At 37.9% G+C, this 26,857-nt stretch overlaps 1 protein-coding gene and 1 long non-coding RNA gene across 2 annotated transcripts in view; one reads left to right on the forward strand and one right to left on the reverse strand.

Annotated features, from left to right (window-relative positions):
- Positions 1 to 26,857, reverse strand: part of LOC140599712 (uncharacterized) — a 64,964-nt gene that overhangs the window by 27,864 nt on the left and 10,243 nt on the right. Inside the window, exon 2 of the long non-coding RNA XR_012002671.1 lies at positions 6,073 to 6,214. This is a non-coding gene — a long non-coding RNA (uncharacterized lncRNA). The remainder of the gene's footprint in view (positions 1 to 6,072; positions 6,215 to 26,857) is intronic.
- Positions 10,756 to 21,967, forward strand: LOC112923856 (thymosin beta-4-like). The gene is made up of 2 exons (XM_072764935.1): positions 10,756 to 10,762; positions 21,774 to 21,967. The coding sequence occupies exons 1-2, from the start codon at positions 10,756 to 10,758 to the stop codon at positions 21,965 to 21,967; spliced, it is 201 nt and encodes a 66-aa protein (XP_072621036.1).

The following is a 26,857-nucleotide window of genomic DNA, read 5'->3' on the forward strand; positions in this document are numbered from 1 at the left end:
TTTTCACCAGCAGCTGATTCACTTCCCTAGATTTGGGAGCTGTGAAGGTAAATAAAAGGATAGATCCAGGTTTATGGTCTATTAGATCAGATAATAGAAAGAGAGTAAGGTAAGGGAGCTGCAATGTTTTTTTTGAGGTGGTGAATGGGTGATAGATTAAGTATTGAATATTGGGCTTGGGTCTGACTCGATTGGTAAGGGCAGGTGATTGATTGGAAGGAGACTGAAGAATGAAAGGGCTAGAAGACACCCTGAAGTCAACAAAGGTGAGGTGGGAACACAGCTGTGAGTGTACGGCAGGATGGAGGATGACTACAGAGTGTTATACTTGGAGTTAAAGATTGTTGAAATAGAGAAAGGTTGGTATTGACCAGTTTCAGAATGTTTCTGTGAGTTTGGGAAACTAAAGGAGACTGGAAGGAAACATCATTGAGGTGAGGAAGTCAAGGAACTGTGAGATGTCTGTTGACTATATTTTTGTTAGGGAAGAGACTCAGTCTTGTAAGCTTCATTTCACAGAGGAAAGCACTTTCCAGAGTATATCTATATTCGTTCATTCATTTTCTCTCCCTATTTCTCTCTTCTTTCCCACCCCCAATACTGTTTATCCCATCTCCACTTCTTTCCATCACTATATTAGCACTGAAATATATAACTCCAGTCACCAGTAATGCAATCAGTTAATTTATCAGTAAACCACTAGGTAATTATTCAAGGACTGATGAGTACCCTATTTGGGTACTATTTGTATCAAGTACTTTGAAAGAAAGAAGAAATAAAATAGATGCTCTCATCCCTCAAGGAGATAGCACTCTAACTAGGCTGTTACATCGCACATACATCTAACAAATCTTGGATAAGAATACATTTTGTATAAAACTAAGAACTAGGTGAGAATAAAGACAATAATGAGATTTATAACAGTTATGTGTGGTTTCATTGAGAGGAGGATGATTTCAGTTTGGGATTTGAACTATCTAAGGAGTAAAGAAGGAAAGGAGACTAAGATATTCAACATCTTTCTTAGTTTTATTTCTTTTGCTCTCAACATTTCCCTTTTCTTTAAGATTTTATTTATTTATTCATGAGAGAGAGAGAGAGGGAGAGAGAGGCAGAGACATCGGCAGTGGGATAAGCAGGCTCCCTGCAGGGAGCCTGATATGGGACTTGATCCCAGGACCCCAGGATGATGACCTAAGTCAAAGGCAGACGTTCAACCACTGAGCCACCCAGGTACCCGCAACATTTCCCTTTTGTAACGGTGTCCTTTCTATTAAAAGGATTTTATAATCATGGAAGGCTCTCAATCAGTCTGACCACAGTCATAGCATTAGAGTCTATTATCCCCCTATGTCCCTTTCAGCCATAGCCAGGAAGAAACAAGCCTACCTGTGGTTACTTGAAGTAGAAAGTCAACTTGATAAATGTCAGTGAAAACAGTGCACAGTGAGGGAAACAATTAACAAAACTTAAAGGCAACCTACTGAATGGGGGAAGATATTTGTAAATGACATATATGATAAAGGGATAGTATCTAAAATCTATAAAGAACTTATAAAACTCAACACCCTAAAAACAAATAATACAATTAAAAAATGGACAGAAGACATGGATGGACTTTTCTACAAAGAAGACATCCAGATGGCCAACAGACACATGAAAAGATGTTCATCATCACTGGCCATTGGGGAATGCAAATCAAAACTACAATGAGACATCACCTCACACCTGTCAGAATGGCTAAAATCAACACAAAAAATGATTGGTGTTGACAAGGATGCGAAGAAAGAGGAATTGTTGTGCAAACCAGTACAGTCACTCTGGGAAATAATATCCAGTATTCCTCAAAAAGTTAAAAATAGAACTACCTTATGAGCCAGAAACCAGATACTAAGTATTTAGCCAAGGAATACAAAAACTCTAATCTGAAGGAATACATGTACCTCTATTTTATAACAGCATTATTTACAATAGCCAAATTATGGAAGCTGTCCAAGTATCTATCGATAGATGAATGCATAAAGATATGGTACATATATACAATGAAAAACTATTCATCCATAAAAAGGAATGAAATCTTGCCATTTGCAATGACATGGATGGAGCTAGAGAGTATAATGCCAAGCGAAGTAAGTCAGGGAAAAACAAATACCACATTGATTTCACTCACATGTGGAATTTAAGAAACAAAACAAATGAGCAAAGGGGAAAAAGAGAGAGAAGGTGACCAAGAAACGGTCTCTTAACTATAAAGAACAAACTGATGGTTATGAGAGGGGAAGGAGATGGGGGGTGGGTTAAATGAGTAATGGGGATTAAGGAGTGCATTTGTTGCGATGAGCACCAGGTGTTGTACAGAAGTGCTGAATCATTATTTTATACACCTGAAACTAATATTACACTGTATGTTAACTAACTGGAGTTTAAATAAAAACTTAAAAAATAAAAATAAATATTTCCTTTAAAATCAGTGAGGGAAGAGGATACCTGCTGCACAACTTCTATTCAACATTTTTTTGGTTCAGTATCATAAGAAAAATAAATTAAATATTCAAGAATTAGAAAGAAAGAACCCAAATTTTATTATTCATAAATAATATGAATATTTATGTTGAATAGGTAAGATAATTTATAGGAAAATGTATTAGAAAAAATTTTAAAGTTCCAAGCAAATCATGGACCTAGGTGTAAAATTTAAACTTTAACAATTTTAGAAGAAAACACTGGAGAATATATTAATGTCCTCAGAATAGAGATAATTTTCTAGAACAAAACACAATGAACGCAAACCATAAAGGGAAATATTGATAAGTATTTAGACTGAAGTGAAATTTTAAACTTCTTTACAAGAAAAATATCAAAAGCGAAGAGATAAGCCACATAGTGAAAGATTTTCATCATCTTATAATTGATAAAAATCAGAATCCACCTTCTATAAAGAATATCTACAAAACAATAAGTAAAATGCAAGCAATCCCAGCAATTCAAAAAAGATGAAACCAAATGACTAATAAATGTGTTGGTGACAATTCTTTCCTTCTCTATAGTAGTTTTATGCCTATGCCATAATTTCATAAGGGGTAGAGTATTCCCCACTTTATGGATATCAGATTCAGTTAAGTGCCTTGCTTTGGTCAATGGGACATAAGCAGAATGTCACAAGCAAAACTTGAAATGTCCTTGACTAATGGGGTTTATAACCTTGTGCTCCTGACTTTGGTGCAATAAGACAATCACTAGATAGCTCCCTGGCCCAAGGAGGTTAAGAGACACAGGGAAGAGATATGGATCCACAGACCTGAGTCCTGAAGCAGAGCCATTCCACTGGCCTGCAGACCCACAAAAATAAATGATTGCCTCTAAGTTTTAGGGTGGTTGATTGCCCAACAGTGTTTCAGCAATAGCCAGTTGATACATATCAACTTTACAGTTAATATGGGAAATACAAATGAAACCACAGTGATGAACCATATCCTATCCATCAGCTTAGCATTGCATAACGCTGAGGCACAACACTGTAGAGAGTAATTTGACAATACTGTGTCATGTTGAAGCATTATAACTTCTAAATATATAGTCAAGAAATCTATGTATTTGTGCACAAGGAGACATATACAAAAATGATTATTATTAAAGCATTGCTTTTAATGCCATTTTAAAAATCTAAATATTCACAACAGGAAAATGGATAAATAAATTAGAATATATTCACAGTATGGAAAGCAGTAAAAATGAATAAACCATAGCTATACACTTCAGCATTAAGAAAAATCTCAAAAACAATGGTAGGCAAAAAAAAGCAAGCTTCAGAAGAATATAAAAAATATGATTCTACTTAGATACTGTTCTCACCCATGTAAAACAGCCATATATAGATAGATACTATTTATGCATCTTCACATAATAGCAAATTTAGAAGTCAGTATGAGAAATATTATAGTAAAATTTTATGAGGGGCTTTACTGAATCTGGTTGTCTCTTCAAAAAATCTTTTAAAAGGAAGTATAGCTAACAAAAATGATAAGATTTGACAAAACTGGGTGGTGGGTATTTTGTCATATTATTCTCTGGGATTTTCACTGTGACTTAACATTTCATAATTTAAAAGAAAGAGCTCTGAATTATGAGGTAAAAATCCTTTTTTCTGATAAACCAGCTCTGCCATCAACTGGCTAAGTGACCCTTGGCAAAACCTAAGGCCTCTCTGGACCTTTGTTTTCTCATCTGCAAAATAAATGTGTTGAACTAAGAGACCTTTAAATTTCCTTGCACCATTAAAATTGCAGATTACATTAATTTTTCAAACCTTGAATTAACTGCCTATTTCGATCCATTTCTCCAGGCGGATTCACAATACCTACTGGTACATGCAAAACCATCAATAGAGTCCTGTGACCTCAGACAATTAGCTCGGTTTAAGGAATACAAACTGAACTGTGGGAGGAACAGTGCCTCATTCCAAGATCACAAAGGCTCTGAAAGTAAGAATGTTCTCAAAGTCTTGGTGACTAGAAAACTGTTCACATTATTCTAGAAGTTAAACAACAACAAAACAAAGCAAACAAAAAAGTTATCATCCTACAGAAAAGTTATCATCCTTATTAATGTTGTTTGGAAATCTGTATATATCCTTAACAGGACCCAACCCACAGCCCAATCTTCTATTCCGCTGTAACAATTGATGGACAATTGTGATCATTTGAAAAAATGTGACAGGCAGGGGTTGGCAAAGTACAGAACTAAATTAGTGTCATTTTTCTACTGTAGAAACAGAAAAGTTTCACCCATGATAAAAAGGACATATTAAACCTAAAGTTTAAAATGAATTTTCCTAATAAATTTGTGAATTCAGTAGCAACAAAGTATCATTCTTTCTTCCCTCAAGGTGCATTTTGTGTTCTTCACTCTTTTGTTTCAAATTATTGGGAGAAAACAGAGTTCTTTGGCTACCGAATATATTATGCCTAAAAGTTTCCATTTGCAGTATGTGAATAACAAAGCTATTTATACTAGTGTTTTGACTTTCAGACCTTCTGACATATAAGACTGCTGTTCTAAAATGTGTTTGATGCTCTAAATTTCCTGCAAATTAAGCCAGAAGCCAAGGAAGCTAGGTTTTTTGGAATTAACTTTCAGTGGTTTCCTGGAGACAACCATTTGCAAATACCTACACATGGGCACTGGACAGAAACAGCATAGCATGCTGTAGCCATGTAATAAAATGTTCTCATGGTTAATAAATATGTTTTATAAGAGACACCACACTTAAATCCATATTATTCAATAAAGGCATAACTTATGCTCATTTTGGTCACAGCAGCCGAAAAATCTTGAGAATATTTGATGAGTGGTCCCCTCCTTGTGCATTTAAGAGTCGAAGCCCCTTCTGCTCTGAGAGATCTTATCCATTATGATCAGCTGAGAACCTTCCTATGAGAGGAACACCCTGTGGTGAGGACTACCGTGCTCTCCACATCCCAGCAGTGTTATCCTATTCCATTAAATGTTTATACAGTGGGCAACGCAAACACACAGTATTGTACAGCACCTAATAAGAAGGAAAGGGGGAAAAAAACAGAATAAAGAGCTGATGTGTCCAACTTGGGAATAGTCACTCATCATTGTGCAACAGCACTTGGACTCCTCAAAGCTTTTTGAAACTTCTCATCCTCTGTCACATTCCACCTCACAGTGGAGGATTGCAGGCCTTTAAACCATAGCCATGGAGGCGACATCTCTAATTCACAAGTTTGTTCATAATAAGGGAATGCCTTTGTTCCATATTTGTCACCAAACCATTCAATCTGTTCTAACACATACTGCTCACCGAGTATCTGAATAGTGCTAAAAAAGAGAGAAAGTTAATAATTAAAAGGCAAAGGGGTAAATCTCTCCTCCCATTGCCACCTACCTCTGGGCAGACATTGAAATTTCGCTCCTCTCACTACTAGTGCACTTCCTGAAGAACGAAGACATGGCTCAACAAAGATTTCTGCTCTACCTGTTGGAAGTATATATAAGAAACTCTGGAGAGAGACCAAAGGTAAAAATATAAGTCTAGTAGTCATCTACCTGGGGGTAGCCACTGAAACTCTGAGAGGAGAAAAGCATTCCATTCACTCAGCTTCTAGAAAAGAATATACCAACGGCTGTGCTGGTTCATGGGACCAAAGGATACATCAGCTGGTGGCTCACATTCGGGTCAGTGCAAATCCTATCAAAACAAAAAACAGGACATGTCATCGGTGCCTGCCTTAGGATGGATCATAAGACATTGCTAAATTTCTTCAACCCAATATCTGTCAGAAATAAAAGCTAAACCCATTTCATGGACTTTGGTTGAGAGTGGCCATGTCCATGTGAGAGTACAACTAGAGGAAGTTGTTAGCCCTCTTGCTTAACTAGGGTCCAGATTCCTGCCATTTGTGCTGCAGTGAATAAGTGCATTTGTACTTAGTGCCTCGTGTACGGAAGATGCTAAAAGAATGACAAATCTTTGTAGTCATCTCATGAATTTTTAAAGTGCATTTGAATGGTAAATATGATCATAGTTTAAATTATCTTCATAGTTTGATCCTCAAACACTACTTTAACATAAGACAAACAGCAGTGATAGAATGTGTTGAGAAGAGGTCTTTTATACCTAACACAATCTTTTTTCCATACCACTTGAATATTTGATTGCTTGACCTAAGAAAGGTTGTTCAAGTAAATAATAATTCTGCTATATTAGGCTTTTAAAAAGAACATTCTAATTCTCTTAAACTCTCATCAGAAATGTATCTCTGCACAATATGTCACATTGTATATCTGTGTGTGAAATATTCATGACAACATTGGATATGTGAATAGAAATATTAATCAAGTAATACAGAAGCAATTTTACTGACTAAAAGTTATCTTCCCTTCTGAGGATACATTCAGTACTATCATTATGCCTCTTTAAATGACTACCATCACTACTGAAACCACAAAGTAGAATTTTATTTTTTTTAAAGATTTTATTTATTTATTTGAGAGAGACAAAGAAAGCATCAGTAGAGAAAGAGAGAAGAAGACTCCCAGAGAGTCTGATGTGGAGCTAGATCCCAGGACCCTGAGATCATGACCTGAGCCAAAGGGAGTTGCTTAACCAACTGAGCCACCCAGACACCCCAAGAATTTTAAATTTTGAAAACATTTCTATACCCTAACCAACTGATTGTGAATGAAGTTGCCAGCTTCTGATTTCGTACAAGCACATTTGTGGGCTTGTTTTGTCATTCTATTTGATTTTACATTATTTTTAATGCTTCTCTATTGCCTCCTGCTATACAAAGGCAGCTGTGCTCCCAAATGGACTCAACTTCACAGTTACATTGTGATTTCATCTAAGAAAAAAAAAGATGCAGGGATCCCTGGGTGGCTCAGCGGTTTGGCGCCAGCCTTTAGCCAGGGTGTGATCCTGGGGTCCCGGGATGGAGTCCCGTGTCAGGCTCCGGCATGGAGCCTGCTTCTCCCTCTGACTGTGTCTCTGCCTCTCTCTCACTCTCTCTCTCTCTCTCTCTCTCTCTGTGTATATCTATCATGAATAAATAAATTTTAAAAAAAGATGCAAGTAAAACATAGGTAAAATGGAATCCTGGTTTTAAAAAAAGTGAAGGCACAATGATATTGCTCAATTAAATATTTGTACAAGGATACTACTGAGAGTTTTAAGTACATTTCAAGCCCTAGAGAACAAAGGACATTAAATATAATGGAAAAAAATTCATTATCTTTCATGACTCATAACTAGACAGAAGTAGAATAAGTAAAAATAACCAGAAAAACCAAGACATTGATATCATCACTATATATAACTGAAAAATTGTTTTTATATAATCGATTATAAGTAAAAATTAATAAACATAAGTTATAGAAACTAAATATAAATTCATATCCTTAGTCTTATTAACAAGCATTGTGATATGGAGCAAGTTATTTAATTTCTGTCTTCTCACCTGTAAAACAAAGACAATGCATGAAAAGTAATTGCATTATAAGCTTCTTAGTTGTAAGAAAACAAAACAAAAACAAAAAACAAAAACAGAAGTCAACTCTAGCTAATTTAAGCAGAAAAAAAATTGTTAAATGTTTTTAAGTAACTACACGAACTATAAGAGAGCCAGAACAAACACTGAGGCTATTTAGCCAGAGCCAGGGCTTTCCATCAGGCTGTAGAGCAGCTAGAGACAGCACCGCCATCCCCACTGGACAGGGACACCATGGTTTGCACCACCAACCTCAGAATCGCTGGGCTCAGGATGCTGTCATTAGAACCTCTGTCACTGCTACTTCTGAGAAACTGGGTGTATCTTCTATCATCCAAACCAGAATAGATTTTGTAGGCTCTCTTCTTCTAGCACAGTTAGCTTCAAAGACTGTAGGAATGTATCCCACTGGCAGGACTTGAGTCACATACCTGTACTTAGCTACATGAAGTCAGAGAAATGAGTTTCTGGTTTCTATAATGAGAGGCCCACTCATTGGGTTGCAATGCTCCTAAACTTTAAAAGGTTGTAAAAAAAAAAAAAAAAGAGAAGGCAAAAAGAATGGAAAATATCCATCACAGTCTATTCCTTTGGCATTTCAACTTTCTCATATACTCCTCCTCCTTATCTATAAACTTTCAAGCAAATACATCCATTATTGTATCCAGCTCTAAGTCAGGATCTCTGGGATAAGTTTATTTCTCCTTTACTTTATAGTTCCATATTAAATAAGATGTAACCTATTGATTATAGAAATTTCCATTAGTGTAACTATAGAAATTTACAGGGCACAAGGAAAGGGTTAAAAGAAGAAAGAAGAAAGTGTGTATACATAAATGCAGATATTTTTCATATCAGTCCATTTTTCTTCAAGTCACAAAACTATAGGTGATATTTATGATTTTTCTTCTACAATGTACATTGCATATTTTTGTTCCTGAGCCAGCAACACAGCTGGTTGTAGTCTTCACCCCACAAGAGGACACTAAACTGCCCCTGATGGATCTGAGTCCTGCCTGAATGAAGCTTCCCAGTCATCTGTTGACATTTAGCACTGTGCTTGGGAGTACTTCAAGGCACTTGGAAGATGCTTGGTTACATCCATTCTCTGTCCTTTCCTCCCTACCTTCCCTAATTAAGATGAGGTTGCCAGGAGTCTAAGGAGCCTTGGGGCCTAGGACCAGAAGGACTTACTGGGCAAGAATTATGGAGAGATCTGTGAAGTCCACAACCACTGAGGTGTTGGAGTTTGAGATGATATCTGTGGCACTCCTTCCCCCAAACTGTGATTTGTGCAGAGCTCTGTGTCAGCTGTGGTATCGGTGGAAACCAAGTGTGCTGACCAAGTTGTAGCCTCTCATCGCCTCACAACCTTCAAGTACTAATTGTCCACCTCATCTCCTCATTCAAAAATTTTCCACATTATTCTCATCAATAAACTTCAATTCAGGAGTTAGAAGGGACTGGTGATATAGGTGCCAAACTGACAACAACCAGTCCAATGCATCAATCCTGTCTCAACAGTTGCACTAGGAGAATTGTAACCTCAAGCCATTCCCCTCATGGATCTTTTCCTAAATTTGCGCTCCTTTCCTACAAAACTTATAGTTAGAAATCTGATTTAATGTAATCTTGAAGTAATAATGTCCAAAGAAATCGACAGAAGCAAACACAAATTCTCTCCAAACCCAAACTATAATTCTTTATGACCTATCAGCCTCCTGTACTGGCCAGACAAGGGAGATAAATGACAATATTCTGAATGGTGCTCCTTAGAGATGTGCTATTCTTTTAGGCTTCTATTTCTGTAGGAAAGGGGAACTCTAATAATTTCCACTCGACCCTTAACATTCTCCATACTCCATCAACCACTGTGCCAGACTGAGAGTAATGCTTGGTGCTGAAAATGTGACTCTGCTCCAGTTTCCTGGACTTTCTTGGTGTAGAGCATCTTGGTTGGCATAGTAATTTTTACAATGTCTTTAGACCAAAAGAAACACCTAACAGTTCTGTGGGTTAAGTAGTTAAGCTTAAACAATTTAATAAATATTTAGGTCCTAAAAAATAAGTGGCTGTCTGAAATTTTTTAAAAAGTATACTTTGTTGAAGGAAAAATATTTTCTTTTATTCTTGAATAAACAAGCCATCGCATTTATTAATGGGATCTATTCATATAGGGCATTGCACAACTTCTCAAATCTTGGAATCAAGTTACAAAATGCCAGTCTCCCTTCCTCTTGCACATTGATTTTTCACGTGGTACTTGCTTTCTACCATAGGCACTACCAAATATTCGGCTTGGCAAAGATATTACATTCTCAAAAAAAACATAGAACTAATGAAACTTTGAGCTACTCTGAGTTAGTAGTTGTCATGATGTCTAATAGATGTCAAATATCACTGTGTTTCCCTCAAAATTTTAAAATATCTTGTTACACTCCTGCCTGTGCTTCCCACAAAGTTTAAGAACTATAGAGATAACCAGTATAGAAATTAAGCTAGTCTCAGGGGCATGAACACAAATCAATCTTATTTTCTCTCACTGATTCTTTAGAATTTACTTCCTAGAAAAATGTTCCCCTATTACTAGAGTTTACTAGGATTCAGACACCATTCTAAGCATGTTACAAATATTAACTGAGTCAATCTCCATAACACAAAGTAGTAGCAACTCTTATTACTTCCAACTTATAGAGGATGCAACTGGAGCAAAGAACAGTTAAGTAATTGGCCAAAGATCAACATGGCTGGTAAGTGTTAATCTAGGATTCAATCCAATCCCAAGTGATCGTCTGGTTCCAAAGTCTAACACTTAATCACCACATCATGCTGCCCCTGGAATGTGAAGTCACTTCATAGTCTGCCCCCATCAAGCAGGAACAGCAAAGCCATTGCCACGCTGGGCACCAGGTGTCACCACTGAAAGCCCTGCCAGCACTTTCTTGGGATATTGCAGATGCAGTAACATCTACTGCGATGCAAACAGAATGGATTTTATTTGGTACCTTTTCCTTTCATTAACAGCTTCTGACTGGGAGAGCCTAAATCAAATGGTCAAATCCCTGCACTCTAGTGAAATGGAAGAAGGGGGAAAGATTTCTATTTCTATAGTGGGAGGTGGAGCCTCATTGGAGTCAGAATTCACTAAATAAAAGAAGAGCACAGGTATGCAGAAAGAAAGGCAAATGTATTCTGTACAGCACATAACGCTGTGTCTTGCACATATGTAGAGATACACATGAAATATTAGCAGTAATGATTATTCCCAGTAGTTAAATTAAGCAGGGAATGTGTGTTCTTATATGGTATCTAGATCTTACTGTAATGAATCTACATTTATTTAGGCCTTTAACTTCACAAAATGGGCCTTCTGTCCATAATTTTCACTAACACATAGGAATATGTGTGTTACTTCTTTCATTAAATTTCACCAATTTATCAAGCCTACACTGTCACAGACAAAAAAAAAAAAAAAGATATAAAAATACATCAACCCACATACTTTTGAACAAGAAAAAAGGTTCTCTCTCTTTCCCACAGTGTATTCCCTCTCCTCCACACTTCTCAGATTCGCAAATGTTGGTCTAAATTTAGGTTTAAATTATTTCTCAGGGCGCAGTGTATTACATTTCAAGATATTATCCACATGTTCATGCTTTCTTCAAATCCATATTAATAGAAACAGGCCCCAAGTCAAGGTTTTTAGACATAGGTAATAACTATAAGGTTCAACACATCTTTGCAGTTGGTGACTCAAGTATTAGGGAAAATTCATACTCTACAAGAAATAACAGAAGGACTCAAATGTTTAGGTGTGTTTATGAGTAAACATATGCACACTAGAAAAAGAGAGAAACCAAATATACAAAAATGGGAAAATGCATATTTTATTGTAAGGCTTCATAAAGTAAATTACTAAATAAGACCAAAAGTTCAACCCACTTGGTATGCTGTCTCTACAGGAGTAATGGCAGTTCCCTCTACGACATGGTAAATTTGCTGGACGCACTTGAATTTTACAGATTTTACATTAAAAAACAGGTAGTGCAAAAAAAAAAAAGTAGTGCATTAGCTATAGAAAAATGTTTTCATGCCCATTCTAATATCATTAATTAATTTAAAACTCAAAGGATTATCAAGACACTAAAACAGAACTCCCAAGTCACTGAGAGCATCATGTGACTTGAGAAATGACGCTTGAATGCCTATAAACACCTCCATTACTGCTTATGGCGGTCGACTTCCTGTAGGAGGTATGAGGGAGCAGCCTAGAGAAGCAGGCGAGCACTTACAGAAGTAAGAGGTACATTTATTTTCTGTTCTTCTGGGGGAGCAGCTCTATACATAGCTACTTACCACTCCTAATCACACTGCTTGCATGGAAACCATGACCTCAGCAGAACCAGGATGTGCCAAGAGTTCTTTTCACATCTTGCTTCTAACCACTCTCTTCCATCTCCAGCCTCCCCTTCTCCTAAATTCATCTCCCACGATACCTATGACCTACTCAGGTCCTTCCTCCCCAGTGCCACCCTGGATCCTGACTTCCTCCCTCATCATTTCCTCCAGCAACACTTGCTCCCTCGTCAGTTCCTCCAACAATACTCTTCTCTTCCCTTTCTGTCTTTTTTCTTTTTTTTAAGATTGTATTTATTTATTTGGGTTTTTTTTTTTTTTGTATTTATTTATTTGGGGGAGAGAGAGCACCAGGGCAGTAGCCAGGGGGAGGGGCAGAGGGAGAGGGAGACAAGCAGACTCCCCTGAGCGAGGAGCCCCACATAGGGCTCAATCCCAGGACCCTGAGATTATGACCTGAGCCAAAATCAAGAGTCAGATGCTTAATCAACTGAACTACCCAGGTGTACCCTCCCTTTCTGTCTTTAGAACCAAACTGCTCCCTTTGGGCCTTGCTCTCTGCTCTCCTAGAACAGTGGGTGAACTAATACATTAATGAGAGATCAATTATTAGTGACAAATAATTCTCTGGTAAATTGTTTCTCTAGGATAGCTGCATCCCTAAAGGAGATACCTTAATTTCTATATGGTCTTCTCAGATTCCTCTGGGTGATGTTTCTCCATTTATTACTTTTATTATCTCACTTGAATGCAACATTTTTCAATCTTATTTTATAAAATTTATGAGCATGTCAATCTCCACTCTCAGCTTATAAGATATGGGAGGGCAGCTACAACAAATTTTATACTCCTCAAACATCCAGCAATGAATCATTGAATTGTATCATCTCTATGAATAAAGCCTGATGGAGCAAGCAGGTTTTTCAGAGTACCTCAAGTCACACTGTATAGGATGCCTCCTATTCTGGCTTTGCATGAAACCCACTATGGAATAAGGCAGTGGGTAGAACTGATATTTAGACTTCCCTGCCTCTGTCTTTCCTCCACAAAGAGTGAAGCTTCTCTTCTCCATCTAGAAGACAGGCTCTTCAGTGTTGGGGTGATATCGGTAATGGAGACAGGCAAGCAGAGAATGAGAAGGAGGTAAGGTTCTTTACAAAAGATTCCAGGGAAAAGAAGAGAGTGAAGATGGATAATATTCTGAAATTTTTTACTTCTAAGAAACTATTGAAAATGACAAAGTAGAAAAACAAGTGCTATAAAAAGTGTTAGATTATTCCTCACCACTCATGTTGTGTAGCAGGACTATATCCAGGAGGCTACTGAGTCATGGTTTTCCTGGTTGTATAAAGTGATGTGTTAAGAAATTACTCCCACAAAAAAAAAAAAAAAAAAAAAAAAAAAAAAAAAGAAATTACTCCCACAGAGCTGGTCACTTAATTCTAGAAAATAAAATCCCAAGATTCCAATAGCATGGCATATGATATCATGTTACCATATAGAAGGGATTATTTTTGAAAAAATTCCATTACCAAGAAATATGCTTATTTCCATCCAGACATGTGTCTTTGGAGGAAATATACAAGTTCTAAAATTAAAGCTACCAGACCCTATGACAAGATATAGGTAGTTAATTGTACAAAGAAGAAGGGAGCGATGGGATGGGGGAAGGAGAGAAGGACGAGGAGGAAAGAAAGATTCTAGAGTATCTTTAAGCATTTAAAATATTTCTAGGAGGGACACCTGGGTGGCTCAGCAGTTGGATGCCTCCCTTCGGCCCAGGGCATGATCCTGAAGTCCCGAGACCAAATCCCATATCAGGTTCCCTGAGAGGAGCCTGCTTCTCTCTCTGCCTATGTCTCTGCCTCTCTCTCTCTCTCTCTCTCTCTCTCTCTCTCTCTTATGAAAAAATAAATAAAATCTTTATAAAAAATAAAATATTTCTAGGAGCAAGAATGCCTATGTTTCAGCAACATGTCTGTTATATTAATAATTATTTTGAACTGGCTGAACTCTCTCTGAAAAAGTCTACAAACTTTTAAAATATTACCCATACCTGTGATGAAGGAACTTCAGAAAAGCTGAAAAGGAGTTATGCCTTCCTAGTTGGCTGCTAAGTGCATCAAGGAGGACTGAAAGTAGACTACTCTGTCCAGAGAGGTCTAGCATTCCAGAAAACTTGGAAATAGGAGACATAAAAAAGATCTTAGGAAAGCTCTGTATTTGAAAGGCAGTGAATACAATTTGATGTTCTAAATAAACAATCTATCTAGAGGTGAGGAGAGAGCCAATTCTCAAGGAATCCATTTATCTGTCCTTTGATTCACTCATCCGTTAATCCATGTATCCTTCTATTCATTCAGCAAGTATTTATGGGAAAGCCCTCTACAGGCCAAGTCCTGGAAATGCTGTACTGAGTAAAGCAAACATAGTCGACAGGGTATATATTTTTCATCACATAATAGGGTTTTGCTTTTGCTCCAAGAGAGATTATGGAGAAATAATATATTTTGGTCCTGTCATTAAATAGTTGAATATAGCAGACACTTGATGAACCCCTCAGGGATGTTAATTGGACTCTGTGCCACTAGGAATGTGATAAATTGATGTAATAGAGTGTACTGCCATTAATTATAACTTGCCTCGCTCATAAATATTTCAGAAACCATTCTTTAGTAGAAAAGGGGAAAAAAGGAATAGAATTTTAGAAAACAAAATTTCTTAAACTGAAAGATATATAAAGGAGATTCATCTCCTATTCAGTCTCAGGCAAATCATTCACACAAATGTCAATGGTGACAAAGAATTACCGAACTTTGTTCTCTGTAAGGATTTTACATTCTAAATGTTAGATTTCAAAATAGGTGAAAACCTTAGGAAGTCTCTTAAAAATCAGAAATAAGCAAAAACAAGAATATTCTTTACAAACATTCAGGTTGTCATGACACCCTTCACCTACTGCTTCCCAGTCACGCTCCCTCTTGAACTGATTTTAAATCTCTATACTGCTTTTAGTGTTACTGAGAGTTTATTGCCATAAATTCAATGAACTTAGCCTCTAGATCATGTCTGTCTACTAAGGAAGCTTAAAACCTCAGGCTAGATAGTCCTCATTGATGTTTGTTTAATCAGAAATTCTAGGAGTGAAGACAAACATGCTATTTGTATAAACACCCTCGTTTCTAGCTTTAATTGGTTTCCAGTCATCTATCCAACCATACTTTTCATAGCCCTAACATGGTGCTTAGTCATCCCTTAACATAGGTTTCCCCTATCTCGACGTCTCCATCTTTTCCCATGTTCCTCCCAGCATTTGAAGCTCCCTCTCTACACATTCAATGCCACCTCTTCCTTCAAGATCTAACTCAAACACTTCTCCCCGTGGACCCAAGGTCTCAGGCCTGGTCAGGTTAACAATGGTTCCTCCATAATCTTTGAATTCCTGTAGCATTTTTAAATAATTTTGTTTATTTGAGATAGAACGAGTGAGGGAGAACAAGAGAGAGCACGAACGTGAACAATGGGGAGAGGAAGAAGGAGAAGCTGACTCTCCACTGAGCAGGAAGTCTGGTGTGGGGCTCAATCCCAGGATCCTGGGATCATGACCCAAGCCAAAGGCAAACACTTAACAGACTCAGCCACCCTGATGCCCCTGTAGCATTTTTGTTTGTACTCCACATTTTGATGGCTGGCCAGATATTGACAGCCTCAGTTCTTTGAAGGTGAGAAAGTGTCTTAATCAGTTACTAAAATGTTATAGCACAGAAACACTTTATCCAACACATGCCTAAGTTTTAGAAGGAAAATGAGTCCTCAACCTGTTAAAACACAACAGGAAATACAGAAACTAAAAGGTGAAGGACCCTCTATCCTCCCTTGTTCAAGGTCATTTTTCCTTGTTCCAAGTATGATTGAACTTAATTATTGAATTATTCAAACTAAACTTGCCCTAGGAAATGGTAAAATAAGCAGAATTTGCCTGCAGTACATCTCACCTTTCCTTTTTAACCTGAACTTTGAGTTACTTTTTCTTCCTGGTGATCTCAAAGTAGAACAAATAAATATCTACTGTAAAGATTAGGTAAACTAAATCACTCTCTTGAATGTAGTCTTGAGCCAAGAATCAGGAGAGATCCCCTTCTCTTTGCCAGGCCCCAAGTTAGTTAGCAAATTTTTTTTTCTGGAAAACAGTGAGTAAACATAGTAAACATTCACATCTACACTGCAGTAACCTTAGGCAGAGCTTCCAACAAAACCACTCTATTTCCTATTGAAGGTAGCATTATGGAATAATAACAGCTAAGATTATTTAGACCTTGGCATATGATAGCTCATTTAATCTTCTTGGCCCTTTAATGCAGATCATACTTTTAAGGCCTATGAACCTTTGCCCCACACCATCCCAATATATTCACAACACAGCAACCACAGTGACTTTTTAATACCCAAAGTCAGATTATGCTACTGCTCTGTTCAAAATCCTTAGTAGTACCTACTCTCTTGGCTAGTAAAAGCCAAAACGTTTATAATGGCCTTTGAGATCCTCCAGGATCTGGCCCTCCCTTCTCTCTCTGACTCCACTTCCTACTACTTTTTGCTTCCCTTCTCCATGCCAACCATCTGGGTCTTTTTGCCCATCTTCCTACACTGCAGGCACCTCTCCTTGCTCTACTTCATAGGCTCCAATGGCATCTTCCCAAAGAGACCATGTTTTTGAAATTGCAACATCCATTTCTACCCCCACAGTATTCCCTGTACCCTTAATTCTATTTTATTTTTTTCCCTAACAGTTCTCAACATTTAGATATTATATTTTTTGTTTGTGGCTTTCTTTCTTTATTGGGTTTTATTTATTGTTTTATCCCCTTCACTCTGGAATATAAGCTCCACCAGATCAGGGTTTTTGTGTTTTGTTCCCTTGAATTCCTAGTGTTAGAAGAGTGTCTGTAATGTAGTAGACATTCAGTAAATATTCAATGAATAATTTTGTATGGAAGAAAGTGAGGTACAGAGAAGTTGAGAAATTTATGTAAGGACACACAGCTGGTAAGTGGGATTTAAACCAACTCTGCACAATCCAACCACTAAATAACAGCAGAGTGTCTAAGGCTGAATTCCTCAGGGGCAGACTCGCACACCAAGATTTACTACAAGAGGCATGTTAGGGAAATATTCCCAGGAGGAGCCTATAAGAGAGTGGGGAAACAGGCAAGGAGGAGGAGGGAGTCAAGAGGCCTCAGGCAGTCCTGGAGAGTATAGTATAATTTCTTCCTGATCCCACTAAGGGCCTCTGGAGTAAGTGTCACACCTCAACTCAGAGGAGTCCTAATCAGACCCAAAGCAAGGAGCTGACCTTGACAGTCATTGGTCAGGGGCTGGGAGATGGACAAGGTGGACACTCTGAAGCCCTTCCTTCCAGCTCTCTGTGCATAAGGGCAAAGAAGTTGCTCCAGTAACCTAACAACAGTTAGGGCTTAGTGGGGAAAGGATACCTCAGGATAGGAAGCCTTTGGAGTAGAGGGAGAGCACTAACATGTGTGCTACAGTGTCCTTCCATGTTACTCATAATGCCTAAATCATGGCCCAAGTCCATGTCATGGCTTCAGACTCCAAATAAGCTAGCCTCTGTTAACTGTTCAAGCCACATCTTGTATCACTGCTCCCCTGCTTACTGTGAACTAGCAACTCACTGACCACAGGGCCTTTGCACCTGCTACCATTCCTTCTAGAACATTCTCCATACAGTTTCCTTTTAATCTTTCACAGGCCAGCCAAAATACCCTCAAGGAAACTTTCCTTAAGCACTAAACCATCCCAACACTTTTTATTTCCAAAGGGAAAAAAATCCTTATCATAATCTGTAAATATTTTTTTCTTTATCTGTGTTTATATTATGTTTCCTCACTAAAATATAAGGCCCATCAAGGTAATGGCAATGTCCATTTGCCTACTGGCAATAGCCCTAGTGCCTGGCACATTATAGGTTCTCAAAATAATCCCTTGAGTGAAAAGAAACACTGAAAGAGAAATCACTAACCATGCAAAGCCATGTAGGTAGCTGCATCTACCTACCCAAATCTGTTTGAGTAGATCTTCAAAAACTTAAATTAGTTATCCAAATAACAAATAAGTCCAGAAAGATAAGGACATATTAGTTTGGTTAGTATTGCCACTTCTTAATTTGGTAATTTTAGCTACAGATAGGCCCAGCTGCTTTTCACCCTCAGAGAAGTAATCAATTTAGATATACTACATAAGACAAGAGGCTAAGATCGAGAGCTAACAATAAAAAGGCTTTATCAGCCTATAATTTTGCTAGATTAGTTAAAATTACCCAGACTTCAAGCAGAAGCAGCCCAGAAAAAGTACAGAAAACTCCCATACTCTCCAGCCTCCATTAACTTTCTCCTTTGTCTCTTTTGTGAATTAGAAGATAGTGTACCAAATGGAATGTAGATGGAGCATTTTTATCTTTTCTTGTCTCAACAGTGAAATAAAAGCCATCTCCTACCCAAAATAAAAGGAAATAGTAATTTCTTGTCTCAAAAATTCAGTTTCCTGATGCACACAAATTTTACAACAGATACAAACAGGAACACAGAACATGAATTTTAAGAACTCTCTGAGGCCAAAACAAACTTCTAGTTTGTTGTTTTGACTACATAAGCTTCAAAGAATTATTAATGTGCTGTCTGATTTGCCACCAAGAACAAAAGCTTCCAGGGTATGTAGGCTACAAACATTTCCAATTTTTCGATTTTAATTATTTCTGGTAAGAGTAATCTTAGTAATTTCTTTGAAAGAAACACGTATTATCTAATAACACGACTAAGAATTCTTCTACCTAAATTTAAATTTTTCTCCTTTTAATCCTAATATTAAAATGCACGCGTCAACTGGGCTTCCATCTTATGTCATTATATATATATATATATATATATTTATTTATTTATTTACATACATATACATATATATACATATATTTACATATACATTTTACGTGTGTGTGTGTGTGTGTGTGTGTAAAATAAAACTAGAATAGGATTAAATTACACCCTTTCTTCAAGGCCAACCTCAACCAGCATCACTCTAGGTAAACTTTCCCATTCCCACAGCCCTAAGTAATCCACAATACCTTTCTTGAAATTCCCAAAATTCCTCTCCCTCTGCCTTCAGGTACTTAGCTCCTTCTGCCACATATTTTCATGATTCTTTAAGCGCATCAGCCTCCTGTCCTCTCTTGGATAGCAGTGCAGTGTATGGTCATAGGCAGTGCTCTGGAGCCACACTCCTGGCCTCCCTGACCAACCAGCATCATGGGTATGTACGAATCTTTCCGTGAGTGGTATAAGGAACTCAATGTCCTTTAATTCAACTTAATCTGTGTCAAGGCCTCACTCCACCTGATTCAGAAGTTATCTAACCAATTCCAGGTTTTCTCAATCAATTCAGGGCTCTCTGCCTCCCCCATCAGAAAACAGCTGCTTCCTAGCACTGCATCTGTGCCGGGGGAGGTTGGGGAGGGGTGCCAGCAGTTGTCACCAGCCCCCTCTGGCACCGTGGGAGGAATAACTTAACTCATCTGCATCCAGTTCCAGCTGCCCGCCATGCTGGCCCACGCTGAGCTGTCTGCACTCCCACTCAGTGGCCTCCAGATATGGTGGCCCTCAGGGTTGTGGCTAGTTTCTCCTGGCTGTCTGTAGGCAGAGAGGCATTGTCCTGGTCATTTTTGTATCATCATAACAAAAAAGTGACAGCCTTGCTCTTCTTATGCATACTCAGATGTACACTATCTTTCCGAGCCCATATATATAAAAACGTAGAAAGCTGAAACACCCACTGTGCCTTTATACCAAAACTACCACCAACAAAACAAAACAGCCAAAACATAGGTGTCAGGGGGACTTAAAGGAATATAATGAGAAAATATTTTCTGCAACATTTGTTTTTCAATACTAACTTTTAATATCTGTTTATCAAAGTCATACCTGTATAATCATGCCAGTTGCAAGCAGCAGTCCCCAGGCCCATCCCCTCTGCCCCCAGACTCAGCCCCTATCTGTTGCTCCTGGAGCTCCTGAGAGCTCTCCAGGCAAGCTGCTCCAGGAGCTCTTTATCAATTCCCTATACTACACATGAACTTCACTATTAACACCCCCCCACAGTACTGCCCCCCCCCCCCCGCCAGTCTTCTATCATTGTCCCAGTCTGTAAGCCTTTCTTTTGTCTTTATTGCCTACTGATACTACCGGACTCCTTGTTCTATCAAGGAGTTTCTAGTAGTAGCCTACATACCCTGGAAATTTTTGTCCTTGGTGGCAAGTCAGATAGCACATTAATAACTCTTTGAAGCTGCTGTAGTCAAACACAAGCGTTTGCTTGCCATTTAGTATGTTAAACTGTTGGCTTTCTGGTCTCTCAGCTACCCCTCCCCCGCCATACGCCCTTCTCTGGCATCTTCACCTTCTGTCATCCTTAGCTTAACTGTGTATGAGAAAATTGATAGCATGGATGCTGCTCTGTAACCATCATCTGGTCTTCTGTGTTCTGTCAATACTTTGTTCTAGAAAAGGTACAAAATCTTCGGTTAAGCAACTGCCTTTAACTCAGGTGATCTCCCTCTTCCCCTGCCCCCTGCCCCCACTCATGCTCCCTTTCTCGCTTGCTATGTCTCTCTTAAATAAATAAATAAATAAATAAATAAATAAATAATCTTTTTTTAAAAAAGGAAAGAAAAATATCTTCATTTGTCATGTAAGATTCTCATTGCCCTTGAGGATTTTTTTCTTTCATAGGAAAGATGATTCGCAGGTTTATTTTGGTTTTTTACAGTTACTAACTTTGCACAGCTTTGGCAAAGAATGTTGTTTTTGTTTGGTTGGTTTTTTTCCCTTTCAGTTTTATTGAGATATATACTTAGCACTATATAACTTTAACATGTACAACATAAGGCCTGCTTTTTGAGGATTGCTTTTTAATCACCAAAGCCCAGGAGGTTAGAATTCAATGCCACCTTCCTCCCTGTCTTCTGCTCATCCAACCAGGAACAAATGGAAGGGACCGCTGACACTGGGCCGTATTCGGAAGACCTGCTAACTGTGTCTCTATTAGTCATGCTCCAGGATGAGAACAAGAACACATGTTCTGGACTTTGTGACTGAAGAGGGTCATTTGGGCTAAAACCCCAACTATCAATGTGAAGATGAAGAGATGTGCAAGTGTTAAGAAAAAGAAAACAAACTGTGATCATTACACAACATATACCTGCCTGACCATGTACAGAGTCAGTACTTAATAGCAAGGAAGGCAGTAAATAGAGCTCATCGTCTTAAACTGCCAAAGATTGCTTATATCTATTCTCTCCCATTTTCCAGCTGGATAGCAAGAGCTTAAAAGTCAAATAAGAATCACAAACTGGACTCTGGACTCTGCTTACCTTAACTGTCTTCTCTACTTCCTCTGAAACCACATCTGACAAACCCAATCTGGCTGAGATTGAGAAATTCAATAAGCCAAAATTGAAGGCAGAGATGGAAGAGACAAATCCACTGTTCTGCAAAGAAACAGTTGAACTGGAAAAGCGAACACAGGAATCCTAGCGACACGTTACCAATAGACACTGAACTTTCCACAAGCATTGCCTTCTTATTTTACTCCTTTTAGCCATTTAACTTTGTTCAGATGCAAAGAGATTGGGTCAGATTTTTAATGACAGTGCTGCTCCTTTTCATATCAAAGAATCAAAAACCATGGACAAGGAAGGCCTGTCTCCTCCAGGCAGGTGTGGCTGGCAGAGTAGAAGGTCCTTGAATGTGGGTAAAGCAGCAACTGGGTGGCACCGCAGTGAATTTCAAGTAGAAACCAAGCTAGTCCAAGGTGTCCTACAGCCCAGTTCAACCAGACTACCCTCTGTTGTTGTTGTTGTTGTTCAAAAGATTTTAATTATTGAAATGCTTAGTTTTTTAAGTGTGCAAATAAAACATGAATAGAAGTTTAAAACATGAACAGGCATCAGGGTGGCTCAGTCAATGAAGCATTTGACTTGGGTTCAGGTCAGCATCTCAGGGTCCTGAGATAGAGCTGGGGTCCTCTACTCAGTTCTGAGTTTGCTTGTCTCTCTGCCCCTCCCCTTGCTCATGCTCTCATGCTCTGCTCTCTCTCTCTCTCAAATAAATAAATAAAATCTTTTTTAAAAGGTTTAAGACATAAAGAAAAAAAGTCAGACAACCTGGCTTCACATCTGTGCATCACTACTTCACACTTTAGCATTCCTCAAAGACTTGATATTGATGCAAAGATAAACCATTATTGACAGGATTACAGTACAGGTATGGCTGTGGTTCCAGAGTTTGGGAAAGTGGTGCCTTATAAATGCATAAAATGATCCTAAATGGACCCTGTCTCCCTCATCCACTGTCTTTGTGAGCTTAGGTCAAATTAATCTCTCAAAGCCTCAGTTGCCTTGTCAACAAGACAGAGATAATTACAGTATTCATGTCATAGGGATACTGCAATAATTAAATGAAATAAAGCACTTAGCACAAATCTGGCATTTGGTAAGCACTCAGTAAAAAATAACTATCATTCTTCCCACTATTCTTTATATTCTTATGTGGCCCAGCCTCTCTGGGCGGTGGCTACTGTCACCTTTAAATCCCAGACTTAAAGTGAGCGATGCCTTAATTGTGTTATCTTAACTCATGAAGCCTGTGTTCATAAAATATAGACCAGTGCTGCAGGCTTAGATACAAAATAAGAAAAGAAAAGATACACTGGGTGCATTTAAAGAAAGTGAATGTTGAGTACACTAATTTCATTTACATGGACAGAGCTATCTGCTCCCTGGAAATATTCTTCATAACAAGACACATCTCTGGGCAAAGTGTTGTTTCCCTTAAAAAACCTGAATACTATATTTAGAGTGAACAATACTTATATAATCTTATTTGTAATTTACTGTCTATAATTCCCCAGGCACTATACTATGTGTTTTCCAAACCTTAAGATGTAGGCATATTACACACATGCACACACACACGCACACACACACGCACATGCACACGCACACACTGACAATCACGTGTTAAATTATACACCCAAAGTCAAACAGCTAGTATATGATAAAAACCAGACCATAAGGCAGATCCATCTGACTATAATCTGTGTTTCATTTCATTATCTATGTTCTTATAAACTCTAATTGATTCTAAGTATGTGTGTATTAGTCACCTCCGAATCTCAAAATTTTAAAATAGCTATGCATTGTGGGTCTTAAAGTAATAAAAGCCCATGACATTAGAATGGATGGGGTGATTTAAATGATTTTTCTTTGTAGATTTAGTACATACTTAGGAAACATTGGTAGAGCAAGGTTAAACTGAATCTGCCACTGTAACAAATTTTAAAAATAAAAAACTCCTGGACTCCCTTCCCCTCCATGAAATCTTCTGCTACTTCATAACGTACCCTGGAAAGATGAGAGGGGAATCCACAAGGAAGTAAGTGGAAAAAGGACGAATAATAGCTTTTAAAGGTTTCTCTGAATTCCTCGTTACTGGTAATGCTATTTGCTAATTTTGGAAGAATCAATTCCAAATCTCTTGAATTCAGTTGGCTAAGAAGAGAGGAAGGGAAATTATTAGACCTCTGCTTAAATTACTTCCTTATAATTAAAAATTCATTTGCCCATGATTCTATTGATTCTTGTGGCTAATAAAGACGTAGAATAATAAATTATTATTTTATATACAATTGTTAATCCAGGTAATTGCATCCAGGATAACTCTATTACTGGGATGGCTTTATGACTGATTTTTATGTGTCACTAACAATGATTCATGGCTGATATAAACCAAGCAGAGTGCAGACTGCGGCCCTTTTTACTTTCTGTTTATAGAATGAGCATCGAGGCTGAAATATCAAACTTCTCTATGGCCGCTGCATCAGTGGTTTCAGGTTTCCCTTAAACTTCGAAGATGATCACAATCATATAGTGCTAAATACTTCCCACAACAGGAGCTTATGATTTCCTTTAAGTCCTGTTAAAGACTGTTAAAACCATTGTCCAAGTTTAGGGAAGTCTCTCATGCTTTCTTACAGATTATGAACCAGATCCCCTAACATCTAAGGTCTTGGGCAAAACTCCTTCCCACTAATAATTTGAATGCCTCCTTGTCTTTTTTTTTTTTTTTAAGATTTTACTCATTCACTCACGAGAGACACACACACAGAGAGAGGCAGAGACACAGGCAGAGGGAGAAGCAGGCTCCATGCAGGGAGCCCGATGTGGGACTCGATCCCAGGACTCCAGGATCACGCCCTGGGCTGAAGGCAGGCGCCAAACTGCTGAGCCACCCAGGGATCCCGCCTCCTTGTCTTTTGATCCTCGTTTTCCCTGAAGTCTTCACCACTTTACTAAGGTATCTTGGAATACTGTCCTTCATGTATTCCTTGCTCCTGGTTCCTTTCAGACAAATCTACTAAAACATCAAAGGAATTCAAAGATTTCACAACTAATTAGGCTTATAAATGGTTCTCAAACATCAAAATTCTCAGTGTAAATAGGGACATATGACTTTAGAACAATTAAACATCTCTGGAGTCTTCCCAAGAAACTGTACTGATCATGAAATTCTATTACTAAGGGCATGCTCTGTTAGGGAATTTAAGTATATATGTAAATGTATAATATATAATAATATGTAATGCATTTTATCTATAACACAATATAGATAATACACATTAGGATGTTTATACATGTATTTCTTCTTGCTTTAAAGATTGGATGTTTCTGTACTCTTTAAATAAGAAAATCATCTCTAAGCATATGTGGTTTATACAGTTTTGACTACAAATTCTTTATGGATTTTCTTCTTCTATTAGTTACTTTAATTTTGATATAACTGTTCAATAAGGGAAGTAGTTTTCTGAACATCTACTTTATTCTACTCAGGTAAATGCATTTTCTCAACAACTGAAGACAAAATGAAGACTTAAGGACTGTTGTCTGCTCTCATCCATGAGACTATATTAAATCACAGATAGGGCCCACAGGGTGGTTATATAGGAAGGGTATTTTCAGGAAAAGATAAATTAGGAGACATTGCTTAAAATATCTCCAAAAAAGTCACTATGCAAAAGGAAAATGATTTTTAAAAATGGAAGTGGGAAATAGGACATGTTCATTCATTTGTTCAGTTAACATTTATTACCTACTATGATCAGGTATTATTTTAGAACGGATTATAAAGTGAAGGACAAAATGTATGTGTTCTCTGCCCTTAAGAAATGTATATTCCAATTAAAGATACAGTTACAGGCAAACAATATATAAACACAACTTGCAGTGAAGGTAATGGAATCATAAACTCGGTACAATGATAGAAGATTCAGGATATAGCCTCCTTCGATGCGGTGATCAGGATAGCCTGATACTTAATTTGAGAACTGTACAATGAGAAAAGAGCAGCTATGAAAAGTGCAGGGGGAGGAATACTTTAGCCTGGAGGTCAACAAACATTTGGTAATGGGACAAAGACTATTTCATGTTTTGAGACCCATTTGTTCTCTGTTGCAACTACTCACCACTGCCATTGACAGTACATAAACAAATGGGCATGGTTGTGCTCCAGTAAAACTTTATTGACAAAAGCAGGCTGTGGGCCACTTTTGGCCAATGGGCTATAATTTGTCAACTTCTACTCTAGTCACACATGATTTGGGCAATGACTGGGGAGGTATTGCTGTATTCAAGGAACTGATAGGATACCAGTATGGCTAACATAGAAAAGTAGAAGGGAAGGAGCATGAAATGAGCTTGAAGAGGTAAGCAGGACTCAGGTTATTCATGGCTTTGGAGGCCAGGATAAAGACTGGATTTTATTTAAGCAACTTATAGTTTTAAGCATGGTGATAACAAGGTGCCCATTTGTGTTTTAAAAGCTCATTATAATGCTTATGTGGAGAATGGACTGGAACACTATTGAAGAAGTAGTTCTGGAGATGCCATCATGGCCTGGAGTCACATGATGGCAATGAAAATGGGAAGAAGTGAATATACTCAAGAAATACTTAAAAGTGAGGATCCTAGTTGATGGATTGTATTGGGGTGGGGACATGATGATGAAAGAGAGGGGAAAACTAAGTGTGATGCTCAGGTTTCTGGCTAGAGCCATTAGATTGACTATAGGCACTCAAGCTGAGCTAAAAATTTTCAAAAAGGAAGACTAGAGAGACAAAAGTGTGGCAAGTTAAGTTTAAACTATATTAGGGAATATCTTAAGTAATGAGCTATGGAGATTGCATTTGTCTTAGTAAAAAATAGAAAGTTACTGAAGAATTTTGAAGAGCAGAACAGCTTACCTAGAGATTTGCTATGAACTATGTTGCTGTGGGCAAGGTAGAGGGATGCATATGTCAGGAGGTGGGGAAAATTGTTAATAAATGTTTGAAATCTTATTGAAAGAGATAACAAAGAGCCAGTCCAGGCT

The sequence above is a fragment of the Vulpes vulpes genome, chromosome 7 (assembly GCF_048418805.1).
Source record: "Vulpes vulpes isolate BD-2025 chromosome 7, VulVul3, whole genome shotgun sequence".
In the NCBI taxonomy this organism is placed as follows: domain Eukaryota; kingdom Metazoa; phylum Chordata; class Mammalia; order Carnivora; family Canidae; genus Vulpes; species Vulpes vulpes.